This window comes from Crocodylus siamensis, chromosome 2 (assembly GCF_052110815.1).
Source record: "Crocodylus siamensis isolate JL-2025a chromosome 2, ASM5211081v1, whole genome shotgun sequence".
NCBI classification, from domain to species: Eukaryota; Metazoa; Chordata; order Crocodylia; family Crocodylidae; genus Crocodylus; species Crocodylus siamensis.
Genome location: NC_143396.1, coordinates 19,358,869 through 19,373,533, shown reverse-complemented (window position 1 = coordinate 19,373,533; position 14,665 = coordinate 19,358,869). Strand labels below are relative to the sequence as shown.

Genomic DNA, 14,665 nt, shown 5'->3' with positions numbered 1-14,665 from the left:
TGTTCTCAGTGGAGGCAGATGACAGAACAAGGAGCAATGGTCTCAAGTTGCACAGCAAGGGAAGTTTAGTTAGATATTAAGAACACCTCTTACAAGGAGGGTGGTAAAGCTTGAACAGGTTACTCAGAGAGGTAATGGAATCTCCATTCATGAGGCTTTTAAGACCCAGCTGGACAAAGCCTTGGCTGGGATGATGTAGTTGGGGCTGGGTCCTGCTTTGAGCAGGGGTTGGACTAGATGATCTCCTGAGGTCCCTTCCAACCCTAATTTTCTGTGATTCTACTATTTGAAAGGGGACGCAGCCCAGCCCCAACTGAGCCCCAAGGTGGGGAAAGCGGTATGGCTTCGCAGCATGGCCCCGATCCAGAAGCGAGGAGGAGGGAACACAACTTAGGCCCGCAAGGGGAAGGGAGCGCAGCCTGGCTCAAATGCATTGTGCAGGGTTTGATGTTTGGGAATCTGGCTGAGGGGAGGGTGGCCATATTACTGGCCACTGGTCCTCGACTGCCAAGTTTTCTGACCCATAGGGAGACCCATAGGCCAGGTGTAATGGCTCCACAGGCTGCATCTGGCTTGTGGGTTGGAGATTGAGCACCCCTGGTTTAAAGAATGGAATTGCTTAACATTAGGGCTTCTTAAAAATCAGGATGAGCTAAGAAGAGAAGCACCAACAAGTGGACCTCAGAATTTCCATCAAAAACACAATGAAATAACATCATGTCAGATTTCCAGACCAAAGTGCCACCTAGAGAATCAAAATTGTTACAGCAAGCTCTTAAAATCCATTTTTTAGATATGAAAAAAAGTATGTTGAAGAAAATCACACAGTAAGAATAAAATTTATCCTTTAGGAAGTTCTCTTACATTTTAAACCTTTCCCTTTAAACTTTGAAGTTGGCCTGCAAATGTATTAAAACCAAAAAAACCCAAACAAACAACAAGAGAATCAGATTTCCTATTTATTAAAGCAGACACAAGTTTAATGTACCTTCAGATTTCACAAATTTTAATGATTTTAAAAGGAAAATGATTTGACATATTCCCTTTTTCCAACTGCCAATTAAGCACACCTTAAAATTTGGTCTTTGTACTACTACTACTCCTCCTCCTCCCTGACCCAGTTTTTAGTTTCCTACCAAACAAGTCATGGCTTTCCACTAATCATGGCTTTCATCTTCTGCCATTCAGACTAAAGCAGAGAGCGGGGGGGGGGGGGGGGGTGTGCATGGTGCATTGATTATGAACAATTTCCAATTCCTGACTCTACCACATATCAAACAAACATACTACCCCTATGCCTCCATGGTAACTGAACGACTGCTTCCCTGTAGGGCTGTGCACAGAGCTTCGGATCTGGAGAAGCTTTGGACGCTTTGGTATCCGAAGCAGCATGTCCAGACCGAAGCGCTGGCTTTGTTAGGCTTTCTGAAGCGGTTCAGAGCTTCCAAAGCACTTCGGAAAAGCTTCAGAGCCTCTCCAGAAATCCAGCCTGGGGTGTAATGGGGGAAATCAATGAAATATCTATAACTGTTGTTTTTTGTCATCTGATCTGGATGAAATTTGCAGGGATTGTAGTCTCTGCTGAGAGCATGAAGCCTGCCAAGTTTCAAGAAGAGTAGTGCAGGAGTTTGGGGGGAATTGCACCCCAAATTCTTGAAAGCAAAACTCATTTTACATCTGTGTGTTACGCTACAGGGAAGTGAAAAATGCAGGGGTGGTGGCTCCTCATGAGGTCACAAAGCCTGCCAAGTTTCAAGAAGTTCGGTGCAGGGGTTTGGGGGGGAACTGCACCTGAAGCTGCGGACAAGCAAAACTCATGACATGGGTGACATGGTGTGCGTTAAGGCACAGCAGGGTGAAAGCTACAGGGTGGTAGCCCCTGCTGCGGCCACGACCCCTACCACCGGTTGAGGAGATTGGTGCACCTCTGGTTGCTGACAGGCAAAACTCGTAACATGGGTGCTTGTGCAACTGACTGTCTCTGTCTTGGGGCATGGGAGACACTACTGCAGGCCTGGCTCCTAAGCTACTGTTACCAGTTACCAATCAATCACGATTCACTCAGGGACCAGCTCAATACACAGTACCTAGCTAATGTAACCAGTTAATTGCAATCAATTAACACCTACAAAAGCAGAGACTAAGGAGAGGAAATAAACAATACAGACTATCAACTGGCCCAAGACAGAGATAGTCAGTTGCACAAGCACCCATGTCACGAGTTTAGTCTGTCAGCAGCTAGGGGTACAGGGCCCCAGAAGCCCCCAGCACCAATCTCCTCGGCAGCTGGCAGGCGTTGTGGCCGCAGCAGGGGCCACCATCCCTGCAGCTTTCACCCTGCTGCGCCTCAGTGTCACCCATGTCACGAGTTTTGCTCGTCTGCAGCTTGAGGTGCAATACCCCACAAACCCCTGCACCGATCTTCTCGAAACCAGGCAGGCTTTTTGGCCTCACCAGGAGCTAGCAACCCTGCAGTTTTGACCCCCCTGTGTTGTAACACATACATGTGACATGAGTTTTGCTTTCAAGAATTTGGGGTACAGTTCCCCTCAAACACCTGCGCCGATCTTCTTGAAACTTGGCAGACTTCATGCTCTCAGCAGGGACTACCATCCCCTCAAGTTTCATCCAAAAAAATCAGACAGAAAACAAAGTTATAGATATTTCATTGATTCCCCGTTATCCCCTATGGCTGGATCTCCAAGGATGCTCCGAAGCTTTGGAGCCACTTCAGCCGGATTGAAGCAGAAACCCGGTCCAGAGCTCTGGATCGGATCCCTGGCATCCGAAGCCGGATCGGATCACTGCCGACTTGCACAGGCCTACTTCCCCGTAACTGCTGCCTTCATGAAGGATGTGAGTTTTTTGACATCCTCTAATTAGTAACGTCATGCAACTGCTCTGGAGTGCATTAGGGCTCCTGAAATTTTACACTTAGAAAGCTCTTCCTCAAATCGCATATATTTCTGGATTATTAAAGTAACTAATAAAACATGTCCAACAGAGGTATTAGTGAATCCTCCCTTCTTAGGAAAAAAAAAGAAAAGGCAGACAACTGAAAATAGCACCATGATTATAACCAGGAACGCTGTACATGTCCATTATAAAATACGTGAGAGTGTCAATTTAAGTTGGTGCTACATAATTCTGAATGGCACAAACACACACATTATATATTCATAAGTTATACAGTTTATGACAAACGGGTCTATTTCTTACCTTCCTTTGCTTATGTCTTGCTCGCTTGGCTGCCCGAGAGCTGCTTACTGGTTTGGTCTCAGAGCTATTTATAAATTGGAGTAAATCTTCCACTTTTCGGTGGTCAACTACACTCTCCCTTTCAGAAATCTGGTCCGATTTCTTAGGCTGTTCCTCTTTCCTTTTTGTCAGACGTAATCGTAGTTTTTCCCTCATTTCTGCATAATTTCTACTGGTTGGAGCAGCTGGTGGCTAAGGGGTGAAAGACAAAGATGATTTACAATTCTGTGGTACGAAATTTCAAATAGAGCCTATATAGGTTACAACATAATATCAGAATCCAAATGCCAGTAATGCTGCATGTGTAATTTGCTCAACAGGTAACAGTACTGAGACAACAGAATTTGGACTGGCTCAAACTAGAAGCATTCCATTCCTAAAGCAATTCTGCAATCGCAGGTATGGGTAGGAAGATAACTAAAGACCCAGAGACAATAAGATGACAACCTGGTACCATGTTGATGTGTGGCAACAAACTCAAAGAGATACTTTTAGTGTTTTTTAAACTAAAATTAAAAGAAACCTTCTAATATGCTGCCCATGAAAGGGCATGCACTTCAAGTCCCACTAGCTTCACTTTGAACCAAACACTAAAGACTAAAGAAAAGGCAGCAAAATAAGTTAAAACACTTTAAAAACTTAGTTAAAAATGCCTCAAAACTGGTCAAAATTGCTGTTTCAATAAATCTTATCTTTACCTGAAAATTAAAATTCCCTGTGTAAGAAAGTTTGCTCATTTGTAACATAAGATTTAGTAAATTTAAAATTAAGCTCGTTGTTTGCAATAGGTGAGGCCAGCTCAAAATAGGTCTTCTGTAATTAAAAATGAATCATTTAACATTTCAGAACCAGTTACTATACAATAAGTTCCACATGAAGAAAGGTTCTAGGGTCAAGAAGCAACTTGATAATTCTTTTGTTGAGAATATTCTCGAAGCGTTCCTTTCTAAATATTCCTTTGCTCAACTCTAGCACATTGCTTATAGCTAAGCCAGAGTAACTTTATGCTTTTTATAAAAAGCCTGGAGGGAATACTCTGCTACAATATAACCCTGTTAAGCACTTACACAACCAAATGTCTTCTCTCCACTACCACCCCTTTATTCAATTTGTTGGCCCCTTAAATTACCTCCACCTGAACAGCTACTTTACAGGGAGTTTTTTTTGAAGAGGCAACAGTTCAATTTTCCAGTTCAATTCTACTATTTTTCACTCCCATTTCTAACCTCTGTAGGATCCTCCCTTTATTTCTCTGTCCTTTAATACAGGGGTCAGAGCTGCAAGGCTTTGCACCTGGGCTTGTGCTGGGGCTGAGAAGTGAGGAGCTGGGATGGGGAGTCAGAAGCTGTGCCCATAAGGCTACTGCTTCTCTTCACCTTCTCCCCCTCCCTCAAGCCTGTGGTGTGAATGTAGCTTTTAGCTAGAGGGGAGCTGGTCAGGGTCCAGGAGTTGCACCAGGGCTGAGGAGCTAGATGTGCCCAGGGTGCTGCTGCTTCTCTCCTCCTGTTCCCCATCTCCAGCACCTCAAGACTGCAGACAGAGCACAGCTTCCAGCCAGGGCCAAGGAGAAAAAGTGGCAGCAGCACAGAAACAGCTTCCAGCTCCCCTTGCACTCGCACTGCAAGCAGGGAGCAAGGGCCTGAGAGAAGCAGCAGTAGTGCCAATGTAGCTCATTTACATGGCTCTGAGAGGAGAGCAGCGAAAAAAAAAAAAAAACCAACTAGCCAAAAACAACCAAACAAAAAACAAACTGTGCAACTTACTCCTCCATGGCCGAAGAACTCACAGTAGCAACAGTCACAGTATTTTCCTTCTTTCTGATTTGTTGATGTTGAGGTACTGGAGCTATGTTCTGAACAGCTATCTTCATCTTGGCTCTCCTCTCCATCATATTGTTGATGATCATATGTGTTACTGTTATCACAGCGATGGCCCTCACAGTCTGGGTCACTGTATTAAAGCAAACAAACAAAACAAGGTTTTGTTTATATATTCTGAAAACACCTGAGAGAGGTATACAGAGATAGATATATTTGCATATGTATCAGGAACAGTGGTTCTTGAAGCTTATAACTAATAAAAAAATACTGCCGTCTAGTTATGATCACAGGAGAATCAGTCTGAAACTGTGATCCACTGATTCCTGGTGGTAGAGCTGTGCTGCTACCCAGTGCAGCCACAGGCGGCAGGTAGCGGAATGACCTTCAAGGAAGGTAGGCTGCAAAATAAGCAAGGGGAACTGACAAATAAGCAGTCATAGACCAAGCAGCAGCAGCACCACCACCACCATGTCATGGGGACAGCAGAAGGCAATGTTTTCCCTCCTGAAAAGCCACATATATCCGCTAACGGTGCTGTAACATGGCGAGTAGGTTGCCATTATTAATCTGTCCAGCCCCCAGGCATGGGTCTACAAGTCCTCAATGGTGGAGCAGGTAGATGTTAGAATCTCAGTGGCTGTGAAGATGGACAAAGGCTGCAGCATAATGAGATCTCCAACTGAACTGGTCTCCTTGCCACTGGATCAAGGTCCTATTCTGTTAATAACTATGTGCAGCAGATTCTCCACAATAAAAGAAATAATGCAGAGGCATCTTCCATGAAAACAGCTTTAGCATGTTTTTCAAGCCCTTCAGTGACCAACTAGTGATGCAATAGCAGGATTGCAAGGCCTGGACCTCTGAGCCATGAACTGGCATGGAAGAGGCCATTACAAGAGGGTCATCTATGACTTTGTCCTGCTCCCTGTATGAGGCAGGAGTGCAATTAGGCAGCTGTAACTGAAACTGAGTGTGGGGATGTGGAATACACTGGATGCTGCAGGCATTTTAATTAAAGTGGCTCCTGAGGTCCACTTCAATTAAAATGCGCCCTGCTCTGCCCCGGAGCACGTGCACAGATGCCCAGCCTCCTTGTTTCCTGACTGGATAACTGTGTCCAGTGGGATCGCTTTACTGTGGTCAAACCCCTCCCCCCAAAAAACAAACAAACAAACAAACAATGAAGACACACAATCAACTTTGGGACCTGGAACATCAGAACCCTCAAGGTCAATTAGCCATCTTCAGACCCACAGATAAGGCAACTGTGGAAGACAATCATCCTTGACTGCAATGGATTGCTAATGACTGCCATTGATTCCTGGTGGTTTACAGAGAACTGGGTGATCTCACACAGCTTGGCTTCTTCTTGGTTTTCTCTTTCTTCAACAAGTGTCCAAACTCTACTTTAGTCAAGAGCCTCCAAGCCAGCTGAAAATAAAAAACCCACCAGTGGTCCATCCAGTTCACTGTATTCAGAAGAATAAGCAGGCAGCTGTGTAGCAGACTGTAAGACCAGTCTGTCCTGAGAAAACTTTCTTTCTTTCTTCACTAGACAAGAGGTTTTGGTCCTTAAATATTTGAAAATAACCCTGATCATTGCAATTTTGCAGCATCCTGTAATCTACCACATCCAATCCTCCTTGAAACCTGCTATGCTCTTAGCTTTTTTTTTTTTTCATTCAATTAGTATATGGAATTCAACTGCAATAATATCTGGTAAAAGTATTTCTTTGGGTCATTAATACCCTCTTGTCTTTGTACTAGAGGGAAGATGAAATGGAGGCATAATCTATTCTCTATATATATTTATCAGGATACTTTTATATTTAATCTCCTTTTGAAGATAAAAAAAACTGATTCTAATCTTCCCAGTGTTCATCTGAAATTGTTTTCTGTGCCTCTATTCATGCTCGCCACCCATCTCAGAATCCCTTCCATCTCTTTTTTAAACTGAGTGACCAGAGCTGACCGCAGTTTTCATCAGAAGACAGACCACTTATTTGAATCCTGATATTTTTTTCTGAATTCTTCTCCACTTCATTCACTAACATCTTAACATATTTTGTAGGATGTTAGCACCTAGAGACGCTAACAAAAAAAGTGTGGGTTCTATTGCACTAGGTGCCCTATATCAGAATAAATCTCTCCCCTTTGTAAAGCTTCAATAATTTTTCAGGCCTAAATAGCAACAAAATTGTTTTGTGATATCAGAAATATAAATCTAACCAGATGCTACACAGTTAAATCTCTTTGACACCAACTCAAGTGTCAGCTTAATTCGTATTTTCTCCACTGATAGGTATTGCTGTAGGCCTTCTTCAGTCTACTCCATAACAGCCACAACACAGTGCAATGGGTCAGAGCACTCAGAGGATTCAACTGGCACTGTTCAAACACTTGGACATTGCAGTGACACTGATTTAACAATCTTCCCTAACATCTTACAATTGCATAGGTTTATTTGTTTGAACCTTTGTAATATCTTTACAAACTTGAAACATTGCAAGCTCTATAGGACTGTATCCATAGTTCAAATGAGGAATGATACCTTAGGTAGTTTAAAATGTCATGCTTAAAAAGTCTGTTTAAATATGGTACCTTGCTGAAGGAGCATGCTGTCTATCTGGTTACCAAGCAAAGTTGGATTATTTTAACATTACACTGCTTTTTACTGATCTTTAATGCTTTTTGTGTTTCACGGCTATGCTAAATGAGATGAAGCCTATTTCTGGTATATGCATCATCGGAAGAATCTGCACTTAGGTCCAAACTGCTTTGTTATTGGGGAAAGATGGATCAACTAGAACAGCAGTTCCCAAACTGAGATTGTACACCAGCAATTTAAAATAATACAACCTTAAGTACCACAAGCAAATTTTTCAGTTCAACCTAAAGTACCACCAGCAAATTTTTGTCATATACAGCAATTATAATAAATCTGTTAATGTGTACCACTGACAGGTTGTCTGCACATCACTGGTGGTACCCATACCACAGACTGGGAACTGCTGAACTGGAAGGAACAATTTGTTTTCCCCAATCCAGATAACATTTTTGGCACAGACAGCATTTAAAAAAAAAAAAAAAAGCATTTGAGAACTGAGCAGGTTAAACTCGTGCTACACAAGAGCATGGAATGCTACATGTTCGTCACCATGGCCATAGCTGTGTGTGCAAGGTCACAACTGAGGTGACTTAGGCAAAGTCTCACAGCCACATCAGGGGCATACCAAGGCACAGAACACAACACTGTTCACTTTTAACTAATAGACAAGGCACACTCTCTCAGTGTAATTGTTTACGATGTGATGTGATAAGTGTGCTTTTTAATTCTGACTGTTACCGTTTTAATATAAATTTAAGAATAACCGAAGTCCACTCACCTGCACACACTTGGTGGAGCACTTACAGAACTGTCTGTGGTTGAAGTAGGGGGTGCAACAGTGGGGGGGCAAAGACCTGAATGGGGATCCACAAATCCAGGGGCTGTTGCAGCAGTTTTGGGGAAAGATGGAGCAGCAAGATTTGGAAGATGCGGGGAAGCTGGAGACAATGCAGCAGGAGAAAGTGAAGGAAGTGATGCTAAACTAGTAGGGCTATTCCGTGGCGCTACAGGTGCAGAATGTCTATGGTCCTCTTTATTGATATTATGGAACACTTCACCTAGATGTGAAAAAACAAGGAAAAATTTACGAGCTATTTCAAAGGAAATGGATCAACGTTACCACTTAACTATCCAACCAACCATTCCAACTGCAGTACCTGCATCCTGACTTCTATTCTTTTTAAGAACCACGTAAGTGAGCCTTTTCACTATAGCTATATTTTGGTCACAAATCAAATAAGGTGGGAAAAAAACCCCTTAAACAGACTTCAATAGGTTAAGTAGCTGCTCTTTTTACATTGACGCTTTGGTAAAATAAACACTAATTTTAAGATTAATTATAAAAACCTTTTTGGATAAGAATACAGAAAACAACTCAAATGTAATAGCTAAATTTTAATCAAAAGAAGCTGTTTACCATTTACATAGCATAAGTGATAATACAACCTTTATGTCTGCGATTAAATTAAGCAACATCTGGTAATTTTATAGGAATAGCAATCCTTACCTATCGATGAAGGTCGCTTGGATGATACTTTAAACTGGTTGCTGCTTGACTGCACTGTAGTGGCTGTGCAGGAGACAGAAGAAGTGGCAGAAGAGGTTGCCATGACAACTTTATTAGCTTCCATAAAGGCATCCTGGAAATTGTACAGACATTTCTTCTTTGCAGCAATTTTTTTCTCTTTGCTATCAGTAACTGCTGTTGCTTCATTGCTAGATGTAGTAGGAAGTGCTTCAGGTCTTATTTCTGAGAGTGCTGGTGCTAATATATCACTCCCTTCAATTGAAACACACAGTAATTAAGACTCCTAGAATTACCAGAATTGTTTTATGGCACTTTGAGTTAAACATGTGGTAATGTGCTGAATCCTGACGTGCTACATCTAAAACGTGTGTTGCTAATGTTGACCCAGTAAGACTACTAAAGTGTGTGCATTTTCAGTGAATACAGCCATAAATTTAAATTCTCAGGCAAGATTATCATATAAACCAAAAGTTACAATTTGAAGAATGTTTTAAACATTAGTAATGGTAACAAGTGGCACCCCACATTTCCATATATTTCTGTATGTCCTTTTCAAATGAATTTAGGCTTTCTGAAAAGTATCAGTTTAAGCAGCTTGAGTTTTATCCCCAGGCTAGTCAGTTAACAGTTGCAGCACAGGCAGTGGCAGTATCCCACCTCCATCATGGAGGGAAGATAACTTAATGCTTACTGAATGATTAGGTACTCCTAGTGCCACCTTGGGTGGTGGTCTGAGATATAAACTTCTATCCAATAATAAATGAACTGATATTGTTGGCTCTTTTGAGATCTGCCAGATACTGTGGCTGTCCCAATACTATGGACTATTACCAATGGACTATTCTACTTTTTTTTTTTTTTTTTTTTTTAATGCTACTACTGTAGCTGGATACTAATTAGCTACAAAAGGAGACTTAAAAACAGCCTGGGTAAAAGAACACTTTAATTGACAGTCCTCTTTCAAATATGAAATATTGGTTATGACAAGAGTAATAAGATGCACAAATTACTCCTTGCTTCAAAAGTATTTTATAGGTTTCTAACATGTTGCTGTAAACTGGCACAGATTGTACAACACCATCAGACTTGCTGGTTTAATGAAGCAAGATTTACTGAACCTTTGGCACAGGATCTACCATACACATGAAAGTCTGAATAAGCCTTTACCCTCACATTTCTGACTCCTGACAGATGTGGGGGGAAAACACACTTTACTGGAAGCAGCAGTATGTTAGTTTGTCCCAGTTCTGCAGCATTTGTATATACTGGGCACTTCAGTGGGACCTTTTGGTGCTTTTATCCAATAGCTGATTCAATCAGCTATTAGATAAAAGTCCCAAAAAAGCCCCACTAAAGCACCTGATTTATACAGATGTTGAATGAGCCGGGTCCAACTTGTACGATGCCTCTTCGGTGTGCACTGGGCTCAGCATGGGGGTACAAGAGTTTAAAGTAAACCTCTGGGTTGTTTTTTAACGTCTGTAAGCAGCCTGTCAACAGGCAATTCATACATTCTTCTCATCTCATCATGAAAAGTGAAATTAAATTATTCGAGGGTCTAAATAACGTAACACAACAAAACATTCTTTAGTACGTGCTTTATTTTTTGCACAAGTGTTGTCCAGTCAGCTCTCACGGTTTTGGGCCACCACAGCTACAAGAGGAAGGAACTTGTGGTAGATATTGTGGTATTATTCTAGCCACACTCCTACAGTTTTAAGAAACAAGAATAAGGTCCTGGTAGAAGGAAACTCAGGAGTTTTATCTAGTCTCCCTACCCTATGAGAGTCACCAAATTCACAAATCTTTTTTTGTAACTACACAAATCTGAACATGCAAACCTCTGTCTAAATATCAGAGCCAAAAGGCATCAGTTTCTTTCTGTTAGTGCCCTTATCATGATACTGAATAGCTTTTATTTTCATGTTTTCAGCCACTGTAATAACACAGATGGGGAAATTATTGAAGCAAATCTTTGCCAGAGCCACTCATAAAAGCGACAATGAAATGCATCATTGACAAACTGCCATGTTCAGTTTTATAATGTCGTTTTCTTAGCTATTCAGTGTGAAGTTATAACAAACCCTCACCAGGAAGTGTGTCAGGCAAAAAAGTAGCAGGATTCCAGTTCTTGTCACTCATCATTTCTTGTTCCCAAAGACTTAGAAATTTAGAGCTATTCCAGTCTGGAGTGCTTCCAAAGCAGCTGGGATAAATATGATCTTGGAGTGATGCATTGAATACTTGATGCTTGTTCGTATGATTCTGAACCGGTGCTGGTGGTAATGCCTACAAAATTATAAGAGTATTTTCTAATTAATATTCTGTTTGCCTCTACAGTCACTCCAACAGCAAAATTCCAGTCATTATGAAGTGTTCTGATCACGAAAGGCATTCTGGAAAACTGAAGTAACAATGTTCATATCCCAAAGAGATAACTAGAATAGGTTTATTTCCATTTACATATGGATAACATGGATATATTTCTTTTCTGCATGTATGTCTGTTAAAGTACCTGTTTTATATATGTATAAACAAATGTATACTAGCTTTTTATAGCCTTTAAAGAAAAAAATAATTTACTGGAGAATTTAGAAAGCAAAATCTCCTTTACGAAAAAGCTGTGCTCATGTTACAGTTCTGCGAGTCTTCATTTTTTAAGAATTATATATGCATAAGCACAAACCTATAGGAATCTGACTGCCTATGGTTTCTCAGACAACAATCCTCTATGACAAACCTCTAAGCATGGAGGGGGTGGTGCTTTCTTGGGACCACAGAAGCTGTCTGCTCTCAGGCATTCCCTGATGCCAGCCCAGGCATGGACTTCTAGGACAAGGATGTGGAGGTGAGAGGGTCCAGGCTCCAACCCATTCCCTGACCCCGCTTTTTGGTCCTTCACCCTCCCTGGCCCCAATTCAAGGAGGTCTTGCTGGGGAGAACTAAAGCTAAAAACAGCAAGTTCAATTCCTACCAGGGCAATGCCTTATATCCTGGGATCCTACAGACAAACAAGCCTATTTTCCCATGTTAAGTTCCTGTGAAGCATCTGAATTAATACTTTGCCCTAGGACAACAGTGGCTAATTGCCATTCAGGCTGCATATGTAAATGGCTGTTAACCTCCCCCACCCACCCTTTTGATACAAAACACATCTCAGGACAATCAGCCTAGTCTCTTCTTATCCCAAAGGCATTTACTAGGGCAAAGGCAGGTCAGCCAGAGATTCTCTAGTCCCTTCCAAAGGATCAGGTAATCCCTCTATCCCTGATGCAGCATATGCAGTCCAGAGCACCCCCAAGGATCACTCTGCTGTTCTCTTTTCCAGTCTCTCCAGCCTTAAGTCCCAAAACTGCTCAGCTGATCTTTCCCCACCCACCTCTCTCTCTCACTCCAGACAGTCTTTTCCAAGGATTAATGCCCTGCTTGTTCATACTCCCCTCTTCATTATGTTCATCTCCCTCTTTCTTTGATCCCTCCAGAGCATATCCTCCAAAGGATGAGTACCACGCCCAGCCAAGCCATCAGCTACTCAAGTTCTACTGATGCTGGAGATTCCTCTCGTCTTGCTCTGCACTGTACCTGACAAAGGACTACTTATTAGGTGCAGCATTTAAAATGGAACAAAAGCCAGAGCCACTAACATGTCCATTACCGCATTAGAATCTGTGCGCCACAAACTCATGACTTCTCTCACCCCAGCTATTACTTGTCATGTTTTTCCCCAGACAGGTGCATAACAGAAAAAGATTTAAACACCCAGATCCATAAATTTGTTTAAAATTCCCACAGATTTCAATGGGAGTTAAGGTGTTTATATAATTTTGTGGACCTGGCCCTTAGTGACTTGTCCAAGCTTACGAAAGTTGCATCAAAATTGAGAAATGGACTTAAATCTTACCCACAGAACTTACTCTGCTTTAAGCAAAAAGTGATCTTTCTTTTGCTTAATAACGTGTTAATTTCTCCAAATACAATCAAGTCTATGCATTTTTTAACCTGTATCTGGAAATACCATACACTCACTCACTCACTCCTCAATCTTAACAGGATTTCTGGCCACCTTACAATACAAGTATAAAGTCTCCATTGCAATTTTCAAAGTTTACCCACACTTCTTGCTCCACTAACTTATTTCTTTGCTTTCTCGAATGAGTAGTGTTAACTTTCTTCATTCTCCGCTGTTTTTACTCACTTCATGCCTGACTTTATTCAGCTCCTTCACTTAATTCAAACCCGCTACAAACCTCTTCTTTTACCTATTTCTCAAACTACAAAACACAATTTATCCTATTCAGAATACCCTCATTTTCCCACCAATTTACTACCTACTCATTAGAGTGTGCATCATATAAACTTTCTTCACTCCTTAGTCCAGGGGTGGGCAAAATGTGGCCCAGGAGCCAGATGTGGCCTGCCAGGCCATTCTATCCGGCTCGCGAGGCCCCTAATAAATTTAGAAAATTTATATTCATCTGCCCCGGCTGCCTATCATGTGGCCCTCAATGGCTTGCCAAAACTCAGTAAGCAGCCCTCCGCTCCAAATAATTGCCCACCCCTGCCTTAGTCACTTCTGCAGACAATGCCTATCACCTTAATAGTTTACTTGCATTTGATTACATACACACCAATAGATGTACTATGTTCTGTGGTTTTTTTATGTCACTGATTAAGATTTTAAATGTAAAAATATTATTATTTCCTTACTTAAAATACATTTTTAAATTCTTTGGGTCCCACATTAAAGCCTCCACCCGAATAGAATGAATCTGTGACTCAAACCAGCTGATCAGAAGAGTGACATGTTCAAAAGGGAATTGTGGGTTTCTGTATTTGAATAACTGACACCTTCTTCAAGAGAAGATTCTGCTTCAGCTAAAGAATCTGTTCCATTTTCAACTAAATATTTTACCATCTGACTGCCAGGTCTGTAAATATAGCCAGTAATCTGAGAGTGAAGTTGACTTCTCCCCTTACGCATTATCAGCATGAGCAGTAGAGGATTCACCCTAAATTCAGCCTTCCAAAATACAACCCCAAGTGGCTTTTCATTTGAGTTGCAATTTTTTCCCTTAAAAAAAATCCTTATTTTGTCTCTCCAATCAAGTTTTAGTACCAATTGAGAACTCATTTTTCACCTAAATTTAATCCTAAAGAGACAGAATGCAAGAACCGAATTTTAGAACCCATTTTTCAGATTATGTTGCTCTGAAAACGTGAAGCACCTTTTGGTTCAAATTTGCTCTTATGAAATGCATATTTCCTGACAATTTGGAAGGACACAGCCTCAAATCTTAAAAATGGGGGCAGGAAACCAAACCAAACCAAACCAAACCAAACATGGGGACAATAGCCCACTAGGATACCCTGATTTAGATTTCATGTGTATGCTTCGGAAAAGACAGTTATGTGATCCTAATTTCTTCAGTATCAGTGTTAAGAAAATGGATC

General features: G+C 41.4%; 1 protein-coding gene across 3 annotated transcripts in view; it reads right to left on the bottom strand.

The window, feature by feature from the left end:
* The window catches only part of FAM193A (family with sequence similarity 193 member A), a 162,013-nt gene that overhangs the window by 18,792 nt on the left and 128,556 nt on the right, over nt 1-14,665 (bottom strand). For 2 of the 3 annotated variants that reach the window (XM_090035440.1, XM_090035438.1), the window contains 5 exons: nt 11,305-11,503; nt 9,194-9,466; nt 8,465-8,744; nt 5,022-5,208; nt 3,220-3,450 (listed from right to left, as the gene is read on the bottom strand). In XM_090035440.1, the coding sequence (XP_089891566.1) occupies nt 3,220-3,450; nt 5,022-5,208; nt 8,465-8,744; nt 9,194-9,466; nt 11,305-11,503 (1,170 nt within the window). The remainder of the gene's footprint in view (nt 1-3,219; nt 3,451-5,021; nt 5,209-8,464; nt 8,745-9,193; nt 9,467-11,304; nt 11,504-14,665) is intronic. The other variant, XM_090035439.1, reaches the window with a different exon arrangement.